Source organism: Pan paniscus, chromosome 19, assembly GCF_029289425.2.
Source record: "Pan paniscus chromosome 19, NHGRI_mPanPan1-v2.0_pri, whole genome shotgun sequence".
NCBI classification, from domain to species: domain Eukaryota; kingdom Metazoa; phylum Chordata; class Mammalia; order Primates; family Hominidae; genus Pan; species Pan paniscus.
The window spans coordinates 71,923,418-71,950,715 of record NC_073268.2 but is presented as its reverse complement, the minus strand read 5'-3'; the positions used below and the strand labels follow the sequence as shown (position 1 = coordinate 71,950,715).

The following is a 27,298-nucleotide window of genomic DNA, read 5'->3' as shown; positions in this document are numbered from 1 at the left end:
GAGGGAGCTGTAACAAGCACTTTTTATAAGAAGTTCCTTCCAGATCCCCAATTCTGTGGCCTGACAATTTCAAGGCCTAGGAAACTTCTTAGGAAAGTAAGAGCTGCTCTCCAGTGACCAAAATTACAGACACTCCATGTGGTTGGGCCCAGAAATCACACTCTGAGCTCTCCAAACACCATACAAGAAGCAATATCTTTAGCAAATGCTGCTGCAAGAATCAGAGACAATGTTATCTGTGCCTGCTGAGAAACCAGCTCTACCTCTCTGCAATAGACTGCAGCTGAGGAACACAGAAACACTTAAAGGGCCAGGGAATGAGTACCTTGTGGAAAGGATACGTCTCTGTTGGACATGGGAAAAGGGTACTTCACTTCCCAGTAGACCACAGTCTCTCCGTTGCATTCTTGTTCATAGAGTTCTAAAGGAAAGCAAAAGAAGTTAATGCATCTGGAAGCCTTTTTAGCTACAACTAATAAAGGTATGACCTCTTAGGCCAAGCATGGTGGCTCATGCCTGTAATCCCAGCACTTTTTGAGGCCAAGGTGAGTCAATTGCTCAAGTCCAGGAGTTCAAGACCAGCCTGGGCAATATGGTGAAACCCCATCTCTATATAAAAAAAAAAAGCAAAAAAATCAGCCAGGTATGGTGGTGCATGTCTGTAGTCCCAGCTACTCTGGAGGCTGAGGTAGGAGGATCATCCAAGCCTAGCAGGTCAAGGCTGCAGTGAGCCAAGCCATGATTGCACCACTGCACTCCAGCCTGGGTGACAGAATGACACCATGTCTCTAGAAAAAAAAAAAAAAAAGATGACCTCTTAGGTTATGATAAACCACTAACTCATAAGGTATAAAATTCTAGAAAAAAGTCAAACCGATTAATTTCCACTGAAAGCTTATTGCCCAGGGACAGAGTCTAGTGGATAGAAAAACACAGCACAAATAAAAGAAGCCAACAAATCTTGGCCATTCTACAGCATAATCAATATTCTTGATAGAATGCAATGAAACAAAATCAGACATCAAAAAAATAGTCAGAGGTTTTAAATTCAGGATAACCACCAGATGTCACTAGAGTACCAATAGTTTTGCTTCTGAGCCCTTTAATTCCTCTTTAGGATTCCTTGATCCATTACAGCTAACCTGGAACGGAGTCACCCAGTCTAGCACATTCATAGGTCGGATATGAAGGTTCCAGAATGAGCAACGTCCTTCTTGGATAGTTAGAGATCAGCAGAACTATGGCTTACCCCAAGTTTCTTTCTTCTCTCCCATGTTTCTTTGCACTATGCCACAGCTAAGGTGACCAAATTTCCCTAATAATCCTTCCGTCTTACTATTATGTGCAAACAGCAGCCAACTCTTGGAGGGAGATAGCAAAGAAATTTAATGGCATGCACACGCTCTGTCCCCAGACTGTGCTGTGCAGTAAACTTCTTTCTACCTCCAGTTAAAGAAGGAGCCCAAAGTCCCTGGAGGAGATGCTAAGGAGGGATAATTTAGGTTTTGAAAGAAAATCTATTAGAAGCACACTGTAGATTAAGGAGTGTGCCAGCCCATTAGGGTCACAGGAGGCTGATGAGAGTCCTTAAAAGAAAGGGAGAGGTGGACATCTGTTGCTTTTACATGCTCAGCATTGATCGCCCCTTGAGCATCTCAATTTTCCTTCAGGGCATCACCCTTCCCCTACTTCTCAGCTGCATGGTTTCGCAAGACTGACTCTGCAGTAATTTCAGGGCTGGGAAAATGAGCAAGACATGGCCGTGGTGACGAATTCAGGGATGGCAGATCTGTCCAGAGTCGTAGTTAGTCACTCTAGCAAGTTGAGAGCAAAAAGTGATTTAGTAAAGCTCTCGGATGGACCAGAGTGAGATTTCCAACCTCAAGATTGTTCCAGCAAAGCCTAACTGCTGCTTCCACTGGATCAGAACCCAGAGTGAAAGCTGTTGATGTTGGGGAGCAAACATCAGAGGCTCAGCAGTTGTTTTCCCTAAAGTCAGATGCCATCAATGGTCACTGAAAAATGGATCTTCCATGCTGCCTGCTTCCTCGCATGGCTCTTTTCCAAATTGAAGCCACATGTGGGTCTTATTGGCAGAGTCTATGTCACATGACTGTATCTTGGCTGCAAGGGAGGCCTGGACAGACAGTGTCTGGCTGTTCCCTTGGATAGGTAAGCATCCCACTGCCCCCTAAATAGGAAGTGTATTTGAGAACACTAAGTTGCCCCAAACCATGATGAATTTCCACAGAAAATAAGCACAAACTCCAAGCTGAGCTGACAAAAGCCAATCCTGGCATCTGGCTGTCATCCCTAGAAAAGTAGAATTCTCCTTCCTCTGGGGTTACTCATATGGTTAGAATATAAACCTGGATCTTCTGGCAGACATCTTGGCCATGACATAAGAATCTGCCTAGGAATTAGGTCAACACAGAAGAAAACAGAGTCTACAGATGGAGAAAGAAACAATCCTGATGAAATTATTTAAGTTCCCTGTTGCAGCTGTCCTCAAAGTTAGAAACCCCTGGACTTTTTTCAATGCCATGAACTAATAAACTCCTTTTTCTCTTCTTACACTGTCTTTAGTTGGCTTTCTGTTACTTGCAACCAAGAGTCTTGACTAAAGGCTTTATGTGCCTTTGGCTAGTTTCATAGTTCCATTCCACTATGACTGGGTTGGCAAAGGCTACTCCAGCTCTAAGTGGCAGGAGAAGTCCCTGTGTGATGTCTTTCATAACACATCACTTACAGGGAAAAATCTAAGACCGATAGCCTGGTCGCCATGCTAGGCCCTGGAGGATCTGGACCCAACAGCTGCCCTAGTTCGCCTAGTAGTAGAAGAACCTACCCTAGCTCTTCAACTACTACTAGTACTAGTTCTATTAGCTAGTTCTACGAGTACTAGCAGTACTAACAATAGTAGTAGTAGAACTAGTACTAACAGTAGTCGAAGACCTAGGATAGGTTCTCTTACTCCAACCAATCCAACACCACCAAACTGCTGGCGGCTATTGAACATATTGCTTCACGCTTTCCTGACCTTACTAATGCTGATCCCTGAGCCTAGAATGCTCTTAACCAGTCATCCTGTCCCTCTCTCACCTCCTCACATACATGTATTCTTCTCTGTTTGGAAAATTTTGATTCAACTCTCAAACCAAAACTTGGACCGCACCTCCTCCCCTTTCATGACAACCTAGATACATGGGAGGATCACACAACTTAAAAGTGGCAGCAAAGGAGCCCCAAGAGCAAACTGTGGAGAGGATCTAAGACTAGGTAAGGAGCAAGTCCTAGCAATAGCAAAAGTGCATTTCAGTCCAACATTTAAAATGCTTTTGTGCCAAAATTTAATAGGAAGCACTATGTAGTAGAAGTTAATTTTATTTTTTTCTACTGGCAAGAATAAATAAAAATAGATTACACTTTTTTTTTTTTTTTGAGACAGGGTCTCCCTCTGTTGTCCCTGCTGAAGTACAGTCTTGGCTCACTGCAACCTCTGCCTCTTGGGTTCAAGCAATTCTTAGTGCCTCAGCCTCCTAAGTAGCTGGGACTATAGGCATGCGCCACCATGCCCAGTTAAGTTTTGTATTTTTAGTAGAGACGGGATTTCACCATGTTGGCCAGGCTGGTCTCAAACTCCTGGCCTCAAGTGATCTGTCCGCCTCAGCCTCCCCACGTGCTGGGATTACAGGCGTGAGTCACTGCATCTGGTCAGAATAGATCTACTTTTTAATGATCAAAAAAAAAAAAAAATGCACTGGGTGCAGCGGCTCATGCCTGTAATCCCAGCACTTTGGGAGGCCAAGGCAAGCGGATCACCTGAGGTCAGAAGTTCAAGACCAGCCTGACCAACATGGAGAAACCCTGTCTCTACTAAAGATACAAAAATTAGCCAGGTGTGGTGGCGGGCGCCTGTAGTCCCAGCCACTCAGGAGGCTGAGGCAGGAGAATCGTTTGAACCCGGGAGGCGGAGATTGCAGTGAGCTGAGATCGTACCTTTGCACTTCACCCTGGGCTACAAGAGTGAAAGTACGTCTAAAAAAAAAGAAAAGCAAGCATCACTCACCTTTAACGTACTGGTCCCATTGTTTTCTGTAATCTGAGTCCATATAGACGTCTGCCAGTAGAGTTGGTGAGCAGTCCTCCAGAACACCAAAGACTTTATACTCATAAAGTCCAGTCTTCTATAAAAACAGAACAGGTAGAAATGTCTATTGGTTCCCAAGTTGAGAGAAAGCTGGATTCCACATAATTAAACTAAAGAGCTTCTGCACAGCAAAAGAAACTACCATCAGAGTGAACAGGCAACCTACAAAATGGGAGAAAATTTTCACAACCTACTCATCTGACAAAGGGCTAATATCCAGAATCTACAATGAACTCCAACAAATTTACAAGAAAAAAACAAACAACCCCATCAAAAAGTGGGTGAAGGACAAGAACAGACACTTCTCAAAAGAAGACATTTATGCAGCCAAAAAACACATGAAAAAATGCTCACCATCACTGGCCATCAGAGAAATGCAAATCAAAACCACAATGAGATACCATCTCACACCAGTTAGAATGGCAATCATTTAAAAAGTCAGGAAACAACAGGTGCTGGAGAGGATGTGGAGAAATAGGAACACTTTTACACTGTTGGTGGGATTGTAAACTAGTTCAACCATTGTGGAAGTCAGTGTGGTGATTCCTCAGGGATCTAGAACTAGAAATACCATTTGACCCAGCCATCCCATTACTGGGTATATACCCAAAGGACTATAAATCATGCTGCTGTAAAGACTCATGCACACGTATGTTTACTGCGGCTCTATTCACAATAGCAAAGACTTGGAACCAACCCAAATGTCCAACAATGTTAGACTGGATTAAGAAAATGTGGCACATATACACCATGGAATACTATGCAGCCATAAAAAATGACGAGTTCATGTGCTTTGTAGGGACATGGATGAAATTGGAAATCATCATTCTCAGTAAACTATCGCAAGAACAAAAAACCAAACACCACATATTCTCACTCATAGGTGGGAATTGAACAATGAGAACACATGGACACAGGAAGGGGAACATCACACTCTGGGGACTGTTGTGGGGTGGGGGGGGGAGGGATAGCATTAGGAGATATATCTAATGCTAAATGATGAGTTAATGGGTGCAGCACACCAGCATGGCACATGTATACATATGTAACTAACCTGCACATTGTGCACATGTACCCTAAAACTTAAAGTATAATAAAAAAAAAAAAAAGAAAAGCAGCTGATGACGACGTTCATGCCACACCAAACACTGACCTCCTCTGTGGTGTTGGTGACACAATGGTAAAAAAGCAGGTGCAGGCCCTGCTCTCAGAGATCTTAAATTCAGGTAGGCAGCAGTGCTAGAGATAGCTATAAGTGCCATCTAGGTAATTTAAATAGGGTAAGAAGAGTTGTGTGATAAATGATGCCTTGCAAGGGCGGGGATGGGGAGGACATCTATGTAATCAGGTGATCAGGAAAGGCCTCTATGAGAGTTAACATTTATCAGAGCATCTTGTTCCAAATGTTAGAAGAAGCCAGCCATAGGAAGATAGGAAAAGCCTGTTCCTGGTAGAAGGAAGGTCCTCAGATTGGTGGGCTGGCATCTTTAAAGAACCTGGGGTCTGGAGAACTCTGGATAAAAGAGAGAGTGGCAGGAGCTGAGGTTAGAGAGTTTGTCAGGGCTGGACCCCAAGGACTTTGTAAACCAGGGTAAGAGGTAAAGATTTTATTCTCATTGCTATAGAAAACTAATGGATGGCGTTAAACAGAGAAATGACCAGATCTGATTCATAATTCAGTTTAAGAATGATGCAATCAAATTAATTTTTTAAAGGTGATTCTTGCTGCTTGGCAGAAAATAGATCATCAGAGAACAAGGAGATGGGAGAGAAGACCAGTGCAATAGTTCAGATAAGAAATGATGGTGATTTGAACAGGGAAGTAACAACAGTGATGGCGAGGAGTCAGTGATTTAAGGATATATTTTGGAGGTAAAGTAAAAAGGAATTCCTGATAGATCCTGGGGAAGGGGAAAGCAAAGAATCAAGGATAATTTTCATAACCCAAGTTGGGCAGATGGGAATGCCATCTTCTAAGACAGAAAAAAAACTTGGAGAAGAGGTGATTGGTGGGCTTTTGGGGTAATTAAGAGTTCTCTTTTGAACAAGTTGAGTTTAAGATGTTTATTAAGCATCCAAGTAAGGGTGTCACATAGGCAGCTACAGTTCTCGAGAGAGGTTATATTTCAAATAGCCATGTGGCATAGTGAAACCCAACACATTGTTTTATCAATTCCAAGACAGAATTTTTCAACAACTGCTTCTTTTTGATTCTGTATAAAAGACTGAAAATGAAAAACAAAAGAAATCTGCTTCAAATCATATAAGTTCCTTTGATTTGGGAAAAGGCCTTTCTAGATTCCAAAGTACAAGAGAGTTCCCTTGTTTCCTTGGTAAGCCATACGCTTGTCCATGAGGGTCCTGGCCTAGAGTTGCCCCATCACACATTTCACTCTCTGTACGGTGGTAACTTACAATTCCTGACCCTCAGCTTTGCCTAAAGGCTCTATTATTAAAATTAAAGCAATGGCTATTAGATTAATTTCAACACAAAGGCAAAGAAACAAACGAACAAACATGAACTTTTGGATGAACTCTTGCGTCCATGCGCTAAGGCCGTGTTACTGGTTAATCATGCATGAATGAAGCCCTCTCCGTAAACACTGTGCCATGGCCTGAGGGGAAGTCAAGGAATAAACATGCTGAATCTTTCTAGAGATCCTGAAGCTTTAAGGGTCTTCTAGCTTGGGTGGTATAACCTAGGGATAAATACATCCCGGTTTAGGAATCTCAGATGTATGTGAAAGTACCTGGCAAAAAATGAATGTAAAATTGAAATTGAATCCATAAGAATCTTCCAGCTCTAAAAGCATGTGATTTTATACCAAGAATTTCCAACCAGCAAATATCAAACTAGTCTATCTGAACCCCTTATGTGCCATGCCATGGATGCCCCAGTAGAAGGGCAGACCTCAGGGTCTGATGAGAGATGTCAGGAAGATAAACATCTTCTCTCTCTTGCCCCCTCCCCTCACACACACAAGAGAACTTAGTAAGGATTTATACATACCCACATATTTACACTCATACACACTTGTTTTCATCATAGGCTTTGGAAGGGAGACAAATAGCAATTATTCAAGAATACTGAGGCCTTGTTTTCCACACATTCTAAGCAACAAGAATTCTTATGTGTTAAGATAATGACCTCCCCAACCTTTAAATAAGTTAGCATTGGATATCTGCATAAATTAAAACACACTGTTCCCTTACACTGGTTCTCTTCTTCTCCTGAATGTAGTTACAACCCATAGTGACTTCCATCCTGTTATATGGCACAGACAATGAGAACAGAAAGTTCTCAAGGAAGAGAAAAATAGAACAACCATAATTTGCGTGAATACAGAAGAATGAACGATTGCGACAACTTCCTTTAAACATTCCCTTCGAGGCAGAACTGAGCAATGCCAGAGCTCCAGAGGAACCAAATGCTCCATAACACGGCCACACCTTTCCTACTTCATCAATACAATGTCCAGGCGCTGAACAGCCTGGTCCACATTCTTGAATCAAAGCATTTTCTCACCCATTATTTCTTTTTAAAAAGGATCTCAGCAACCACACTCATTTTTACTTCATATTTTAAAAAATAGTTTTTATAATTAAAAAGTTGATAAAAATGACAAAAAGAATTTTTAAAAGGTGACATGTAACCCCATAATCCAAAAATATCTACTGATAATATTTGACATATTTCCTTTAAGTAAATAAATACATCTGTACATTATCAAACGGGAATCACATGGTATAAATAGTTTGTATTCTTATTTTTAACTAAATATTATACTGAGGTTATGAAGACTCCATACCTAACTCAATTATTCTCCAAAAAAATTTCTGTTTCCAAATATTTTTATGAAAAAAAATTTCCAGAATATTTATGTTTATATAGAATACTTGGTCCATAATTCTATTTTTTTTTTTACTACAAATTTTTTCTTACAGATAAATTTTAGGATAAGTAGATTAACATTTTAAGGCTCTTTATACTTTTTGCAAACCTTGCAGAACGTGTGCACCAAGTGTGTACTCTCACCAGTTCCTCTCACCAGTTCCAAAGGAGCATCTCACCAGCGTTGGGCACCATTGTTTATACAAACAATTTGATATGAAAAAGCAAAACTTATTTGGCAAAACTTTTATTGCTACTATAATAAGATCTGATGTGTAAGATCTCTTAAAATTAGAGATATAAATCCTTTGCAATATCGGCTTTATTTTTCCAAGCTTACTAACATTTGAATAAATGACTCCAAAGAAGCTTACTCAAGAGATTCTTGGCTTTTCCTGAAGCTCCTCCAGAAAACCACCTATAACAGTGGCTCAATTTCCTTATCTAGACTAAAATATAATGGATACTTTTCTAATGCTCCAGTTATAAGACATTTAGTTTCCTACAATTCAAATAGTAAAAGGATTATGTTGGAAGTAGAGAATTAGCCAGTATCATGTACAGAATGCAACTGCCAGAAGAAACATAAGACTTGATGTGGTAAACACTCCTTCTCCTCATTAAGAGAACCCCGTGGCAATGTAAACAGCCAATAACTTCCCTGGTCTCCTCTGCAGAGAGAGGTAGCCGTGTGACTTATCCCTGTTTTAAATGTGGACATGATGGTTGGAACTGCTGCAACTATCCTATGACCAAGAGGCAATCAACATGAGAAATAGAGTAGAAAGACTCAGAGGGTTGCTGGCATCACTGAATGCTAAATCAATGACAGCAAACTCTACCAATAGGTAGAACTCTGACCTATTTATTAGGTGAGATAAACATGCCTCTGTTTGTCATTGATTGTCCAATTTTCTATTACTTGTAGCTAAAAACAATCCTAATTGACATAGTGGTCCTTATCAACAATGCTGAATTTTATTTGAACCCTGTCATCCTAGATTACAGTGAAGGTTAAGAAATCCCCTACCTTTTATGTTTCATAAAGTTTACTGTGAAGATCCACTACCCTTCCCCATATGACTTAGATAAGACTCACGGATGCCCCCGTTTACCTATGACAAGGCCAGACACAGACCCTCCAGATTTCCCTTTCTTTGTCTTATAAATGATCAGCTAAGCTGCCCACCCCCACTGATCAACCAGAACAAAATGCTTGTTAACCCAACTGGTTGAACTTTTCTCCTTCCTCCAGGCCCCTGAACTTTGGCCCATCCTAAACCTGAGCCAGCATACAGTCCCTCCTGAAAACAGGCTGGGCTCAGGGAAAAGTATTCTCTGATCTGCTATCCGATCATGCCATCCTTTCATCCCACATCCCCGCATATGGTTCTAACGTTCTTTGCTCCTCTTTATAAAAGAACGGCTCTGCAACTCCCAAGATGCCTGCGGAGCTTATCGGCAAAGCACTTTTCCTACTGTAATACTTCTTTCCCTAACTCCTTGAAATAATCCATTTGAATACAAGTCTCTCCTTACCAAGTCCAGATTTATTTTTAAAAATCTGACATCAAGGTAAAAAAGTAGGCTGACAGAATAGTGCTGGTAAGACTTATGAATATTTACAAGAAATATAATTATACATAAATTCATTAAAACAGTACAGAAGTACATAAATGTTGCTAAAATGTACTGTCAAGGAAGAGATAATGGACACTTTAATGGATATTAAATTGAGATACAACATTTAGTTTTGCACAAATGCGTACAAGACCCTACATGCCATGTTATAAAAAGTACTGTCTCCTTTGAATAACTAACACAGAAAAAATATATATAAATATATATAGAAATATTATTCTACATAAATATGTTATACATAGAATATATATTACATATATTTATATATTATATATTTTATATATAATACCAGCAGATACATATGTGTATATATAATGCCAGTAGGTATATATATTTTTATATATACCTGCTATAGTACATATGTGAATACCAGCTGGTATTCACTATATCTTGATCCCAAGAAGAAATCAAGCAGAGGCTTCTACTTGACTGCAGACTGGATTCTGTTTCCCTTGATGATTTATTAACAATACAACAAAAGTCATGTATTTTGTATTTGAAGGAGTTTTCTAATCCCTTTGACCTGCTACAAATTCTTTCAATAATACTAGTCATTGTTTTTCTAAGCATGGTCCACTTTCCAACGTTTTATATTCATTCTCTCATGTAACAGCTAAGATAGCCCTGTGATGTAGATAGGGAAGTTGGTGTTATCTCTACCTTTACAGAAGGAAATGATGCTTAGAGAGGCCAACTTACTTGCCTAAGTCCTACAGCTAGCAACAGGACAGACAGAAAGAAATGGTGTGTCTTTGCACACTGGCCCCTTCTATTCCCTACAATGTCTCCTTATTTAGCTGTATTTTCTCTGCATGTCATTCCCAAATCATTGTTCCAGACCACAAACTAATGATAAAGATAAAGAAGACCCATCACACAGGATCTTAAGAGCAGGAAGGGGTCTTAGCTTAGCTGTGTAATGTGAGTGACTTGCCAAGAGTCAGCTGATGACGCTGTTGGTGGCAAAGCCTGGATGGGAACCCTTTCCTTCCCTAAGCCAGTACTCCTGCTCCAGGCCACCCAGAACGGACCTCCCACTGAGATGCTCCCCTGAGTCCCTAAGCCTGGTGTGTTTGCCCAACAGGCCTCCAAAGGGCCAGAAGAAGTATTTTTTTTTAGATGCTGCTTCTGAAGGGTTCAGAAAGGAACCAGGAGAAAGGCAGGTATAGAGAAAGGATGAATATTATCACTTTCAACAGATGAGGTACTGTGCCAAGTTTTTCCATATACTATTCCAAAGTGCTGTCTCATAAATCAGAAAAGCTAGTCAGAAAAGACAGTGTGGTGGTAATAGCATGGGCTCAGATTCACCATCTGGGTAGAATCTAACCTCTTCCACTACTAACCTGCAAAATGGGCCTAATAAGTTTCTACTTCATGGAATGATTATGAGGATTAAACTAGATAATCCATCTAAAGTTCTATTATGTGGTGCACATCATAAGTACTTAGTAAATATTAGATATCATTCCCATTAATAAGGTAGGTTACTATTTCATTAACAAGGTAGGTATGATAATCTCCTTTTTCCAGATTAAAGAACTGGGATTCAGAACTGTAATGTACATTTTCAGGAAAACCAATATCTACAGTGAACCTGCTCTAAGCCAGGCTGGGCTTAATCATGAATACTTGCAATAATCCTGTGATGTAAGCATCATTAACTCCACTTTATAAGTGAAGAAATGGAGGCTGGAGACAGGGGAATGCATGGCCAGGAAATCTGTTACTGTTATCACTAATTTTTGAGATGCTATCACGCTGGCTAACTTGTCGAAACATTAAACTGGTATATTTCTCAGCAATGGTGATTCAAATGCGTAAAAAAAAACAGCTGTGCAATTTGTTTTCAATTATATTTACAAGGTTAAAGTATTCTGAGAAATATTATTGTCAACAGTACACTTATTTGTCCCAAACAGAATAAACTCTGAAAGAGATGCTATGCATTTACATATGAGATGTGTCAAAATGTCATAATGTTTGCAAATGACACTTGCAATCCCCACACAGGAGTAATCTCCTGTAGATGTCCCATCACCCAACCAGGCCTGGAGAAAGGCACCACTCATTACCTCCAATTTATGGTGTTTATCTGAATTTACACCACTAACTACAAGGTGGTCTTGATAAATCACATATTCTCAAATCCTGTGAATGCACTCATGAGTGTGCATTGAGTTCTCTTTGCCTCTCACAGAAGAGCTCATTTCCATTCCTCAGAGGGACAGGAAAACCCCCCCAATCTACTTATCTAAAAGCTGTCCAAGTCCATCCACTTTGGGGCAAGTAATAGACTCAGATGGTATGAAAAATAAGTATTTTTCATCAAAGTAAAGCAGTTCTAATGGCAGAAGTCAAAGCTGCAGCTGCTGCTGGGAAGTATGTGCCAAGACTCTACAAAGACAGATAGTTGACTAAATCTGATTTAATATTTAAGACCTCTCTAAGAAAACGTGATAGGTCTAATCCTTCAGGGTTGCACACAGCTGGGTAAAACAATACTCATAGCTGATGTTTACTGAGTATTAACTGAACAGCAGGCACTGATCCAAGTGCTTTTACATGGATTATCCCACTTAATCCAAATAATGATACAAGGTATGGACCATCAGTAAACCCACTTTTCAGACAGGAAAACTGAGGCTTAAAGATGTTCTGCAAAATGTCCAGAAAAGGCACATGTATAGAGACAAGAACCTCTATTCAGCATTGCCCCAGATTCACATGCTGGTTCACTCCAGATGTTGGTATGGTATTATGTCCAAGCATTCAGAATGCCTATACCCTTCCCTACAAGTCACCTCTCTTCTCAAGGGATTCCCAAGGCTGAATGAAATATCAGTGTTTTGTTTTATTAATAGCCACCTCCTGTAATCGCCATACAGCAATCTGGTGAAAGACAGAGTGAGAGCATAAAGCTTGGCTTATACCTGGAGACAGAAGGGAGGCATCTTACTCCTTCCTCTCCCCTCCTTCCACCAAATCTGAACCTAGAGACCAGCATTCTCGCATGGCCTCATACCCACAGGCTTATCCTAAGACAGAAGCGAGGAGAGGGAAAAACTGAGACTCTAACTTATCTACCCAGTTGCACACTCAAGGGAGACAGAAAAGAAGGAGCTGGCCTTGGTCTATGGTGGGAAGTAGAATGCCACAGACGGGTGTCCTGGAGAAATGGTGGCTCTGCCCACAAGTAAATTTCAGCTCCAAAAGTGACCAGGGCTCAAGAATGATTCTATCAATCATGCTGGTAATCAGAAGGATGACAGAAAGGAGCAGAACAGTTTTACAATCCTGAAGTAATGGGGCTCATGATGCTAATTGGATTATTATCCCATCTGGGGAAATAGGAGTAGGGATTTCACATCTATAGAGTGAAATCTGTTCTCCTGTGAGTTGGATCTGTGTTTCTCTCTAAAGGCCAAACTTTCTCTCAGCCCAGCCTGCCCAAATGCAGTTTTTCCAGTCATGCTGGTCTTTGAGAATTTTAGTAGGTCAAGAGCACAGGGAAGAACAGTCCCTGGGAAAGTACTGTCTGCTCCTCACCAAACTCTTTGATTAGAAGCCCTATTCAAGGACAAAAACACAATTTAGGCTGTCCCTTCTCACAGTGCCAGATATTTAGATTTAAAAACTTAATAAGTCAAGCCATCAGCCAGAGCTTTTCAGTCCAACATTTATTTTGTCTAAATTGAAGCTGTGAGCCTCCGCGCACTGGTTCCACACTCTATGGGCAGTGGTTAATGGCATGGTAACGAAGCCTGAAGTTCCTGCAAGGGCCTGACTTGCAGATCACTGGAAGAGCTTTTCTAAGTGACCCATGGCCCTTCTCTCAGGGAAACTTCTCAGCACTGCTCAGGGGACCACATTTACTCCCAAGTGACCACTAACTTAAACATCAGGGAGAGGGAGCCCTAAAATGGATGTTGCTTTTGTCTTAAGACATTTTTTGGTCTCACTTTCATCTTTCAATTTCCATTGCATCTCATCTCTAGGGTATTCTCCTGCCTCTGACTTTAGCTCTAACTGTCAGCACTGCCTCAGCACCATGCTAGATGCTCCCCATCCACCAGTGGTTCTCAAAGTGTGGTTCCCGGACCAGTAGCCTCAGCATCACTCAGCAGCTGGTTAGAAATATAATGCATAAAAAAGAAGAGTATCTATCTACCTATCTACACACATACATACATGAACATAGAACTTATTCATTGATGAGAACGTGGATCACATTCATTGATGAGTGTGATTAGTATATACACACACACATATATACGTGTATATATTCATATATACTATATGTGTGTGTATATATATACACATATAGTATTTTCCACATATATATACATACGTGTGTGTGTGTGTGTCTCAGTTTCCTCATTTGCAAAACCAGGATACTACTTACCTTTCAGAGTTGTTGAGACGATTGAATGAAATGATACATGGCAGAATGGTTCTCAAACTTCAGTGTGTATTAGAATCTCAAACTTGAGCATGCATTGAGTGTGCATTAGAATATATATACACACACACATGCTTGTGTATATACACATATATGTGTATATATGTATACATGTATATATGTATATATACATATATACACACACAAGCATGTGTGTGTGTATATATATTCTAATGCACACTCAATGCATGCTTTTGTGTGTGTACATATATATATCCAAATGCACACTCAATGCATGCTCAAATTTGAGATTCCAATACACACTCAAGTTTGAGAACCATTCTGCCATGTTATCATTTCGTTCAATCCTCTCAACAACCCTGAAAGGTAAGTATTATCCAGGTTTTGCAAATGAGGAAACTGAGATTTCAAAATGAAAAAGTAACTGATCAATATCACCTGGCCAGTAAGTAGTGCCTGGCCCCTGGCCACTCTTCAATCTCACATCCACTCCAGTCCTGTGGGCCTCCTGGCTCCTCCTGGAAAATAAGGCAAGCTCAGCCTGGCTGAGGGACTAGAACCCAGTGTTCCTCTATCTCAGTGGCTTAAAAGCCAGCATGCTCATATGAATCTCCTGAGAAGCCTAAATATATATATATATATATATATATACACACACACACACACACTCATAATACACACACACACGTATAAAACGGTTTTATTATGAAAGATTTCAAACATACAAGAAAGTAGAGAGGACAAAATAATTAACCCCTATGTGAAGGGGGAGCCTCTCAAAAGGATCACCAAAGCCCCACCCTAGACCAGTTAAACCTGAATCCCTAAGGTAGGGCTTGGTATGGTTTGTAAAGCTCTCTCGAGTGATTCCAATGTGCTTGAACTTTGAGAAACACTCTCAGATTCATTTCTCCTCCAGATATTTGCATTATTCAAATCGGCCAAATGTTACCTCCACAGAGGGCCTTTCTGGACTCCCTTATCTGAAACACATCACATCACCCCTGGCTACCCTGCCATGCCATCTCTCTATCCTTTTATCTCGCTTTATTTTCTTTATAACATTTTCTTTAAAGTACTTTATAGCATTTTCCACTGGACATTTCATCACATACTATGGGCTTATTCTTATCAATGAATATGATCCATGTTTAAGAAGCTCATTCATTGAAGCAGCAGCACCATGTTCCTTCTTCACCACTTATCCCCAGGGTCTGTGAAGACAGTAGCACATGGGAGGCAGTTGATGAATATCTCCCAAATGCTTAAATGAATGATACAGGAACAGAGCTGAGACTCTCACACAGGACTATATGACTCCAAAATCCATGCTTTTCCCACAATACCCATGGCAGCCCTGGTCTAGTTTTGCTTTAGCCTCTGGAAACAGAATGTAGTTCTTGTGAAGCAAGTTGTGTATTTGGTACTGAGTTTATCATAGCAGACTGTTCACATCAGTTATTAGTTATGAGGTCTTATGTGGCTCGCTCAACAACTCTGGATCTTATTTCCATTTGTAAAGTAAGCCTATTCTTGCCTATCTTCCACATCTGTTTAGAAGGATAAGTGAAAACTTATATGACAGCATTTATAATTTGCAGCATCAAACAAAGTTATTATCATTACAACATGGAGAAGAAATAAGAGAGGAAGGAAATAGAGTAGGCAAAGAAAGAAGAAGTAGAGGAAAAAGATGATTGTGTTGGACAGCATGGCTTAGAAGAAACTTTCCAGTCCAGAATTTTGTGATTTAAGAGAAAAATAGAAAACAAAAAAAAATTATCAAAAGTTGTACATCAAAATTGCCCACTTGTCCAAGAACAGGATTCAGAATCATTTGTGTCTACTAAAAAAAAGGACACAATTCTATTATTTTTATTTCAAAATACAATTTGCTACATTGAAATCTCTTTCAAGAGCCTCTACTCTTCTTTCAGTCTTTTAAAAACATGTAACAGTAACTTTGTTACAGCATCATTTAAATCATGGTCACAATTTTCTTTTTCTCTATTCTTGTTTCAAATCTTGCTCAAGAGCCCCAAGAAGCCACATAGCTTTGGCCTTAGGTTGGCCACCTCTATGCTGAGTGTGGGAAGCAAAGCCAACGGTCATCACAACCAGCTCGTACCACACAGTGGCAAGCATGCTATGCACAATCGGGTCCTTAAAGGACCATCAGTCCAACCGACGCCCATAACTTCATAACTAAGCCACTAGAATCTTCAGGGGAGCAACTCTATCTCAGATCCATTTCCATAGATGGAAATCTGACCCATTGCAGATCCTCAATAAAGGCTCAATGAAGTATATAAACAAATTGTCTCTGGTCTCCTTTCTGAATACAGTACTTGTGATATTATGAGCTATATATACAAAATGTATACATATACATACATATGTATATGTGTGTATATAAATATATAATTTACATATGTGTGTATACATATGTGTGGGGGCGTGTGTGTATTGGACATAGAGTATACACACACACCCACATACATACTCCAGTACTGTACATCCAATACACACACGCGTGCGCGCACACACACACACACACACACACAGGTTTCTATCCACTGTTCCTGGTTCATAACTCTCATAGCCCTCGTTACAGTCTTTTGTACGTTGGTGCACTTTAGGCCTCAGGAGTTGAGCCAAGAGTTGCAAGACCTTTATTCCAGGGAGGGTCCTGCCTCATACCCTGGAAGAAGGAATGTCGCATGGAGAGGCCAGAAGAATCTGGACAGGCCTTCTTGGGTTTCCCCAATCAGTCTATTAATATGAGATGAGACCTTTTCTGTCCAGTCATATTTCAACACTGTTGTCCATGCTTCAATCATGCCTAGCCAATGAAGTTTCCATAAAGGACCCAAGAGGAGGGAGTTCAGAGAGTTTCTGGATAGCTGAACTCATAGAGGTTCCTGGAGGGTGACGCATCCAAGGAGGGCATGGAAGTTCCAAGATCCTTCCCCCATATCTCATCTTATGCATCTGTATACTTTGTAGTATCCTTTATAATAAACCAGTAAATGTAAGCAAGTGTTTCCCTGAGTTCTGTCAGCCTCTCTAGTAAATTAATTGAATCCAAGGAGGGGGTCATGGGATCCCCTATTTACAGCCAGTTGGTCAGAAGCACAGGTAAAACAACCTGGGGCTTTCAACTGGCATTACAAGTGGCAGGGAAGAGGGGGTTAATCTTGTGGGACTGGGACCTCAACCTATGGGATCTGACACTATTTCCAGGTAGGTAGTGTCAACACTGAACAGGAGGACACCTAGCTGACGTCCACCGCAAAACTGACTGCTTACTTGGTGTTTGGAGAGACATCCTCAGACATTTGGTCACAGGAGTCTTCTGTGCCTCTGTGTTGTTGGCGATGTTGAGATAATGAAAAAAACACAGTTTGAGTTTTTTCTCCAACACAGTACTGTACTTCCAATAATGAGGACTCACCCTCCTAAGACGGTCCATCCCACATGCTGGAAGCTTTATTAGAAAAAGAGTGTGTGTGGCTTGGGGAAAGAGTAGGGGCTTCATGGGCAGATGGACTTGGATCTAAATCCCAGTTTTATTCACCACTTCTTAGCCATGTGCTTTGTATATGCCACTGACTTTCCCTGGACCTCAACTGCCTCGTCTGTATACAGGGAAGATGGCACAGTGGTCTGGGCTCGCTAGAGGAGAAGATGTCAGGTCTATGGTCATGGGAGAGAATGATGGAAATGGGAGTTGAGACCAAATTAGTTCAGTGTACCCACCAGGCAGCATTTGCCTTCTGTTTGGAGAGGCAATGCAGGAGCATGTTGAAGACACAGGACTGGAGGCAGACAGCTGGGTTTGGATCCTAGCTGGAATCTTGAGAAACCAACTTAACCTTTCTATGCATTCATTTATATATAGGTAAAAAGGTGATCATCATAGTACCTTATCATAGGGTTGAGTAAATCAATACTTCCAAAACACTTAGCACCTGAATTATAAGAAATCATGCAATAAATGTTAGCTATTACAGTGATGATTATTATTATTTCTGCAATCAATAGGCCACTGAAAAGGTAGTGATAAGATCACTGCTTCTCAGATGTTTGAATGCACTGGAAGGTGTAGGATAGACAGGAGCAGAGAGCTGGTAGGCCAAAAACTAGTTAAGAGGTCACTGCAATTCTAAGTGAGGGGTGCTGAGTACCCAAAGTAGCAAAGATAAAGGAAAGAAAATGGGAGGAAATAAGCCAGATGCTAGACACGTCTGAGCAGTTGAATCAACAAAACTTGGCCAAAGCCTTGATGTGGCTGGTAAGAAAAATGGAATAGCAGAGAAGATAAAAGAATTTTGCCTGGCTGGGTGTGGTGGCTCATCCCTGTAATCCCAGCACTTTGGGAGGCTGAGGGCTGAGGCAGGAGGAATGCTTGAGCCCAGGAGTTCCAAGACCAACCTGGGCAACATAGCAAGGCCTCATCTCTAAAAAATAAAAATTAAAAGAAAGACTTTTTCTGAAAATGTATCAATTTTCAAACTAAGGTACCTTTTAAAGTTACCCTAAGAAATTAATTCTGCCTGTTCTAGACTGTGAACTTCTTGATCATCTTGTTAAACCCAATGGTCCTAGTACACAGCAAGCACTCAGAGTTTGTTGAGTGAGTAATCCATCAAGATATAACATCTGTATACAGAAAAAAAGTAAATATGGCAGCTTAGCCACTTGCAGTATCTGCTGTGTCCTGGATTATGGAAAGGCCAGCCCTACTAATTTGTAAGTATTCCAAATAGCATATTTTACAGTCCCACTAACTGGAGAGGGACGGACTGCATCCAAAGCAAATATATATGTATTTAGACAGGAAATTTCTTCATAATACCTATATTCTCCATTTATTTAGAGTAGGGTTTCTTGACCTTGGCAATATTACAATTTGGGACTGGATAATTCTTCCCCGGGAGAGGTATGGGGTCACTGTCCTGTGCATTGTAGAGTTATTTACAGCTATCAAATTTTCACACATATCTGACAGATTGGATTTGAACCCCCTAACAACCCTGCAATGAGACAGGCAGAGTTTTCATTCCTGTTTAACAGGTGAGCAACTTCTAAATATTGCATACGTTTGTTTTCTGTTTTAAAATATAAAAATACTATATTTGATGTAAACAAAAATGCAAGTGCCTAAAAAGGCAACCACATGTTTGACATTCACAAGATCATGAACCCTCCAATCCCACCTCTGCTATTCACTTATCTGGGCCATTTCAGGAGTGACTTCACCCTTGAGGCCTGTTGCTTTCACCTATGAAACTTGGGGTTTAACCAGGTGAGCATGAGGTATCCTCCTAACTCTAACACTATAATATCCTGGTCCTGTATTAGGAAACTTCAGTTTCACCCACATTACCTGCAGGCGACTTTTAAACTACTTGCCATGCTGCGACTATTACACAAAGCTACTGATGACAAGCCTTGGATGACAGGCCTCAGGGGCAATGCCTTCCACCTGGATGGCTACCTGGTTCCAAAGACTTCAACAACCAATCCCATTCCTCCTACATCTTTACTCCTGCCTGAAGATTCGGACTCAACTTATTAAGAGCAAATTGGAAGGAAGGGGCAACAACCAAAAGAAACGAGTCACTAAAACAGTAGGGCCCTTCTCGGCAACCCCTGACACCACCCTGCACATCCAGTCCTTGAAAAGTTCTGTTTCTTTTCCTCCTATATCCAAGCCCTAAGATACCGCCCCTCCCCCACCCCAGCCCCCATATGCCACTGACACGCATTGGAGAGTGAGGATCAACGTCCCTTGCAGACGTGTGCACGGGCCTAGGAACCAGCTGACCCACGTTTCAACTATCATTAACTTCTAACTACATGCCCCGTCGGGCCTGACCTGAGGCTGAACTCCTGTGACCTTCCAACTCCCCTGGATCTGCACGGCAGTCACTTGGAAGCACCGCCCCTGCGCTAGCTCCAGAGCTTGAGACAGGGTCCGGGCGGAGCTCCTTCCTGAGCCGGAGAAGACCCGCCCCTGTCCCTTCCGCGACTGCCGCCCCGCACTCCCTGCGGGGAGGTCGACCCCGGCGCATTCTAGGCCCCGCGGTCCTCCAGCGGGTTGGCCGCTACCTTGTCCAGCAGCCGGTAGATGCTGATGCCCGAGGTCTCCACTAGGAGCTGCCAGTCCGCCCCGGCCAGAGCGGGCTGCTGGAGCTCGGCGCAGGCCTCCCAGAACTGCTCCTCCGAGAAGCCTCCCGCGGCCAGCTCCATCCTTCCGCAGTCCGGGCTCCTCCGCCTGGAGGGCAGGCCGCGGACACCCTTGGTGTGGGCCTGGGGGCGGGGTGACCGGGCTGCCCCAGCGTCATTGGCAGGAAACTGAGGAGAAGGCGGGGCCTAGACTGGAGGAGCGGCCTGAGGGTGGGGCCCTGGAGGGGCGGGCCTAGAAAAGCGGGCGGGGCTGAGCAAGGAGTGAGGAGGATAGACAAGAAGTAAAAGGAGAAAAATTGGACTTGATGTGGGGAAGGAAGGAAGGAAGAGCTGGAGAAGTGAGGAGGCTTCCAGAGGGAAGCGAAAAGGAAGAGGAAGGGAGACAGTGATGTCACCTCAAAAACAGCTCCTCAGTAGCCCATCCCATACTCCCTGCTACTCCCATAACCTACAGACCTGTTTGAGTGTCTCTCATTTACCTTTCTGAATAAAGTAGAGAAAGTCTCTTTGGTAGACATGAGAGGAGAGGTGGGCAGAGTAGAAATGCTGGAAAAATCCTAAGGGGTCAAATGCCAGAAGTGTATTTCAATATAATTTCTCTTCTTTCTGCTATACATTGTAAAACATTATTCTGAGACGAGGTCCATTGGATTCCCCAGAAGACTCTAGGGGTTCATAACACCAAAACACTTTAGAAACCTAATCCATAATGGATCTACAAGGTTGTTGCCACCCTTGAGGGTAGAAACTGATCTGAAAGGTGTCGTACTATCCACCTAGGATTTCTGCAACTTGCATAATTTAGCTCACTGTGCAACTCAAACATCTTCTTGTTCCTTTGAAGTCCCTTGAGTAATACTGTATGTCCCACCAGCAGACTGTACTACCTGACTTTGAGTAAAGTAGGTCGTTTAAACATCAAAACGATGTAACAGCCACATGAGTGCCAATAAACTCTGGAAACTCATGTTTCCTAATCTGTAAAATGGGTCAAGAATTGTGCTACCAGTTACAGCTGAGGAGGTGGTTGGACAAGGAATAATTTTGTACAGTGCCCGTCCAAGTAAATGTTCAATAACAATTTCCACTTGTTTTGCATTACTATATTGAAATGCTTTTCTTTCCTTACTTGAAAGAAAGTTGATGGCAAAGTCTTCATTTATGCGAACTTCCAATCAGGCAAATGATCACATTTGGCAGCTTGCTTAGTTAGACACAGCAGAGATAAATAATTGCTTTCCTCAAGTCAGTCCTGGTTCTGTTTGGTTTTATAGGTGTGGAAAGAGGGATGTGAAATTTTCCTAGACTAAATGCACAAAAGTTTAGACTAGACATACTTTCCCACTGTTTTATAACTCCTTGTAAATTTTCTATGTATTGTAAATCCATATTTTATTTAAATGGAAATTCATTGCTTGAAAAACCAATTGTGTAAAAACTATTGGCTATGAAGTATTTTCAAGTATCTTCAAGGAATCCATTATAAAGATTTGATTTGATAAAGCTTTATTACTCTATGGCAATAGACTAATGGAGACAAGCATAAGAGCACAAACGACATCATGCAAGATATAAGGCACGCACTTCAAATTGTATTTATTGTATGTGTTTAAAAGTGTGTTGCCTAATAAACTCAGGAGAAAAATAAATATACCCTTGAATATGCTGAGATTTACACTCAGTTATTTTATTACAGTTAATGAAAGAATAATGTTAGGAAATATTTTATGGTATCTCTAAAGTCTAAAAACAGCTAGGAAAGGGATCCAGGAAGGCCTGTTCTTGAGAAGTTGCCTTAATAGCCTGTTTCCTTTGTGAAAAAAAACTCTCTGAAACAACTTCTGGCAAAATGGCAGCTAAAGCTCCTGGCTTCAAACATGGAAATGTTGGTTAAAACGTGTTGAAAATAGTTGTAAATACATAGTTTAGCTGAAAAGTGAAAAAGGATACTTCCAGGTTTCAGAAAGGGAAGAGAGAATGAAAGCCAGCAACACCAGCTCCTGAATATTCTTAGAATGGATGACTCGTCCTCTCCCCACCTCCCCATGCAATGTTTCCCAGTGGAGGAACTTCCATTAGGGAAATATGTTTGACCTCACTCATTTGCTCAACTCCTACTCTGGAGAAGATGGGTGATTTAAATGCAGCCATGCATTGCTTAATGACAGGGATATATTCTGAGAAATGTGTCATCGGGCAATTGCATCCTGAAGCATACATCATAGAGTGCACTTAAACCAACCTAGATGGTAGATTCTACTACATATGTAGGCTGTATGGTAGAGCCTATTGTTCATGGGCCACAAACCTGTACAGCATGTTACTGTACTGAATACTGAATGCAATTGTGACACAATGGTATTTGTGTATCTAAACCTAATTAACATAGAAAAGGTAAAATAAAAATATGGTGCTATAATCATATGGGACCATCATCATATAGGCAATCCAACATTGACCAAAAAGTTATTATGATGTGCATGACTGTAGTTGATGAGTTTAGGAGAAGGAACTACTGGTCAGGTCTAGATCAACCCTTCTGGCTCTTCCTTTTTGGCAACTGTCTACTCGTAGAAAATATGCATTCTCATCTGCCCTAGGTTGTATAGTAGACTCAAGAGGACAGGCTCTGACACCAGAATCTAGGTTTCCTAATGATGCCTGTGCCTGGATGGCAAGTTTGATTACAGGCAGAGTGTTATAATTCTATTGTTGCCACAAACCCAAGCCCTGTTCTCCAAGCAGCTTTATTTGTAATAAAGGTGAAATGCTGATCCATTGTCTGATTAGCATCTACCTTTAATGTGATTCACAATGCAGATGGGGAAGAGAAGAGCATTGACTTTGAAAAATAACCAAGTAGACCCTCCATAAATACAAAATATAGTTATTAAAATTAAAAATTTAAAAGAAAGGTAAAATGGTTGCCCTACCACAGTTCAAGAGAGATCAGGGCATAAGAAAGTAGCTGTGATGAGTAAATTCCCAGGAAGCACAACAGAGGTATAAAGAAATGGAAAACATGAAAGAGTAATTAAGAAACACGAAGGACACATTGAAAAGGCTAAACACTTCTTACTGAAGCCCAATAATCAGAGAATAAAGAGGCCAGGGGATGGGATGGGTGGGTGGGGAGAATACAGAAAAAAAAGGCACATATAAAAATAAAGTGGAACAAAAGTTCTAACCTACAGAAACCTGGAACAAGGGAGGGCAAGATCAGAGCTGTGTTAAGGAGGCAGATGCAAGATATTAATTTTAGTGTTTTTTAGTTTACTTTAACTGTGCATATTAAACTTTAAGGATATGAACTCTCACAAATCAATGATAAAAAAAACCTACCCAATAAAAATAGGTAAAAAAAAAAAAATTTAAACAGACACTTCACCAAAAAATATATACTGGTGGCAAATAAGAATATGAAAAGATGCTCAACAACATTAGTCAATAGGGTCATGTAAATTAAAATCACAATTAAGTGCCACTATGGCTATTTTAGAATAGCTAAAATTAAAAAGATTAATCAAAGCAAGTGTTGGCAAGGATGCTGAGGAACTAGAACTCTCATACATTGCTGGTAGAAATGAAAACAGTACAAATGCTTTGGAAAACTGACAATTTTTTTAAAAAGTTAAACGTATACTTACCATACAATCTAATCATCATACTCCTAGGTATTCACCCAAGAGAAAAAAATAAAGCATTGTTCAAACATCGACTTGTACAGAAATGTTCATGGAAGCTTTATTTGTATTAGCCCCAAACTGGAAACAACCCAAATGACCTTTAATGGGTGAATGGATAAAACAAGTTGTGATATATCCAGCAATGCAGTACAATTCAGTGTGTGTGTGTGTGTGTGTGTGTGTGTGTGTATGTTCCTTGATCTGTCCATTAAAATGATCTGGAAGCCTAGAAGCATTGGCACGCCATTAGCATTGAGCGCACCTGTGGCCAGTTCTTGGCTTCTGTATATCATTGTCTACTAAAAGATTCTTGGAAAAAAGACTGATTCTAGAACTGGGGCAGGGAACTTCTAAAGTAAGCCTAAAACATGTTGTGCCTGAGAATAAGGAGAGATGTTCAAAGACAATTAGAGTTATGTCTAAAAGATATGGGAGTTGGCTTGAAAGAGTTCCCAGTCTCCAAATTTTGGGAAATTTGAGATCACAAAGAATAGTTATAGTAATAGATTATAAAATATTGGATTTAAAAAGAAATCTGTGTGTCCACAGTGTTACTCAATTAAAAAAAAAAGTAGGGAAGAAAAATAGGGAAGACAGAAAGGAGAAAATTTCTTCTTTAGAAAAGAATGCCAAAAAATTCAGGTAGAAATAATGTCAACATTTGAAAAGTTGCATTCTTTGACCCCCTATTAATAATTAATAGATTTAGGCAAGGATCATAAATGGATGCTGCAACCACTGGGTGAAAGGGTATGCAGATTAGACTTTTCATTTGATTGCGAAGAATCACCCATTGATTACTTACTACGTACAGTCAGGAAAGTGTAACTTTATAATGGGAAGATCTAGTGGTTGCCACCTTAACCAAGCTATCAATTGCATCACAAATAGTGGGACAACTGACATCACAGCCTCCATGACATGATGCAATAAGTTTATAATATCACCTAAACATTTTTGCCAAAATATCTAACTTGTAACTAGTCATAAGACCCCAATCAGACAAATCCAGTAAGTGGAAAATTCCTCAGAATAACTAGTAAAACAATTCAATATGAAAGAAACTATTCTAAAAGTCAAGGGAAATAATAATTATGTGTCATGCATAAATCTTGAGTCATGGATTAGGAAAAAGCCATTAAAAGGCATTTCTGGGATAATTGGGGGTATTTGTTTATGCACCACTTTTAGAAAATATTATAAAACTATTGTTGACTTTGTAGGTGTAAAAAATGTTATTGTGGTTGAGTGGAATAATATTCTTATTCTTGAGAAATGAATGCTGAATTATTTAGGGGTGAAGCAGCATGATACTTGCATCTTATGTTCAGATGGTTCCATTAAAAAAAGTGTGATTGATATATAGATAGAGAAGCAAAAGTGACAAAATAAATAATTGATAAATTTAGATGAAAGGTAGCCAGGATTTTATTTTCTATTTCTTCAACTTTTCTGCATATTTGAAATTATTCAAAATAAAAATTTAGGAAAAACCCAGATATATGTATTTATAAGAGACAATAACTAAAACATAATTACACAGAAATGTGAAGTTAAAGGTATGGAAAATATATACAAGTAAATCTGAAACAAAAGAAAGCTTGTGTGACTCCTAAAATATCAGACTAAATGGACTTTAAAAGAAAAAAGTTAATAGAAGTTTCTGAGTTAATGGTAAAATGATAACTCTTCAGGTATTCGGAATGCTTAAATTTGTATGTATTCATTTTACAACTTAATCTCAAATATGTAAGGCAAAAATTATCATCAGTATAAGGAGAAATCAGCAAATTCATCATTACAGTGGAACATTTTAAGGCTCTTTTTTAGGAAATTGACCAAGCAGACAAAAAAAAAAACTGGTGGATAGGGAGGATTTAAGCATAAAACTCATACGCTAGATCTAAAGGTCATATATAGAACCTCATACTCAATAAGTAGAACACACCAACATTTGCAAATCCTCATAAAACATTCATTAAAATTGGCAATCTTGTACGCCACAAAGGATGTTTTCAACAAATACAGAAGAATCAATACTGTTCTCCAATGACAATGCAAAAAAAGAAAAAAGAAAAAGAAGAAGAAGAAGGAGCAAATGAACAAAAATAGCCAGTTTCTGCCCCCTATACATTTGGAAACAAAAAAACAAAACAAATACATACTTATTCCAGGAGCTAGCCCACAACTAATTCCCTGTATTAAATTCATTTCTGCTTAGATACCTAGAGAGTGATTGTTTTCTGCACTGACCTCTCACTGATACTATACATATGGCTTAAGATATTTAATATTTTAAACACCATTTCTATCTATACAAACTATAAATCCAATGGTATTTAAATAGATTTCCATAAAGGGTGTTCAAGGAATTTGACACACCAATTCTAAAATTCATAAGAAAGTGTTAAAGGTCATGCAATTTGAAAACATAGGAAAGCAATTTTTTAAAGTAGGAGGGAAAAAATAAAAATATTCCCTGTAAGATATTAGGATTTATCATAAAGAAAATAATTTAATATTGACCTAGGGCTAGGGAAAAAATGATTTTAAAAAAACTCATGTAACAGCTTTCTATCCATCATCAAGTCCATGTACATTTTGAAACATAGTACATAAGCACGGATGGACAATTTTAAAACTGCTGTTGGAACAACTGGCTATCCTTATTTTTAAAATTATATTCCTGTATCATATCATACAATAATGGAAATTGCAGACATGTAAAGAACCAACTGCATAAGGCAAAACGTGGAAACTTTTAAATTATAATATAGGAGTAAATCTTTATGACCTAAAAGTTAAAAAAAAAAATCTTAAAGACACAATACAGAACAAACCATAAAAGATTAATTATTGCTTACTTTAAAAAGCAAGCGTTCCTGTTCAGTCATACACTATAAACAAATTAAAATCCATCACATAGATTGGTAGAAGACATTTGTTACTCACATAGCCAACAAAGGATCGATATTGAAAATATACAACAAAATTTCAGAAATCAATAAGAAAGCCCAAATAATGCAACTGAGAATATGAACAGTGGAAAAAACCCAAACAGCATATATACAAGGAAAAGCTGTTCTACTTACATAGTAATTGGAAAAATGCAAAATCAATTGTACCATTTCATTTACAGAAAATTGGCAAAAACTTTAAAATCTGACTTTAGGTGTTGGTGAATTTTCAGGGAAATGGAAGTTCCAACATAAAACATTCTGGTTAAAGTGCAAATAGTAGTTTTAAAAACAACTCAACAAGACCTATTAAATGTGAGAATACACACAGTCTGACCCAGCAGTTCCACTTTTGAG

The 27,298-nt window shown here is 39.8% G+C and overlaps 1 protein-coding gene across 8 annotated transcripts in view; it reads right to left on the bottom strand.

Annotated features, from left to right (window-relative positions):
* Positions 1–20,462, bottom strand: part of PCTP (phosphatidylcholine transfer protein) — a 94,321-nt gene extending 73,859 nt beyond the window's left edge. For 5 of the 8 annotated variants that reach the window (XR_004667257.3, XM_055101101.2, XM_008970608.5 and 2 more), the window contains exons 1-3: positions 20,221–20,418; positions 4,070–4,187; positions 342–421 (exon numbers count right to left, since the gene is read on the bottom strand). Coding sequence is in view for 6 of the 8 variants with exons in the window: in XM_055101101.2 (XP_054957076.1) it covers positions 342–421; positions 4,070–4,187; positions 20,221–20,361 (339 nt within the window). In the remaining 2 variants the exon portion in view is untranslated. Of the gene's footprint in view, positions 1–341; positions 422–4,069; positions 4,188–19,987 lie in introns of all 8 variants that reach the window. The other 3 variants (XR_008954956.2, XM_003817412.5, XM_057300225.2) reach the window with 3 other exon arrangements.
* Positions 20,463–27,298: the final 6,836 nt, after the last annotated feature.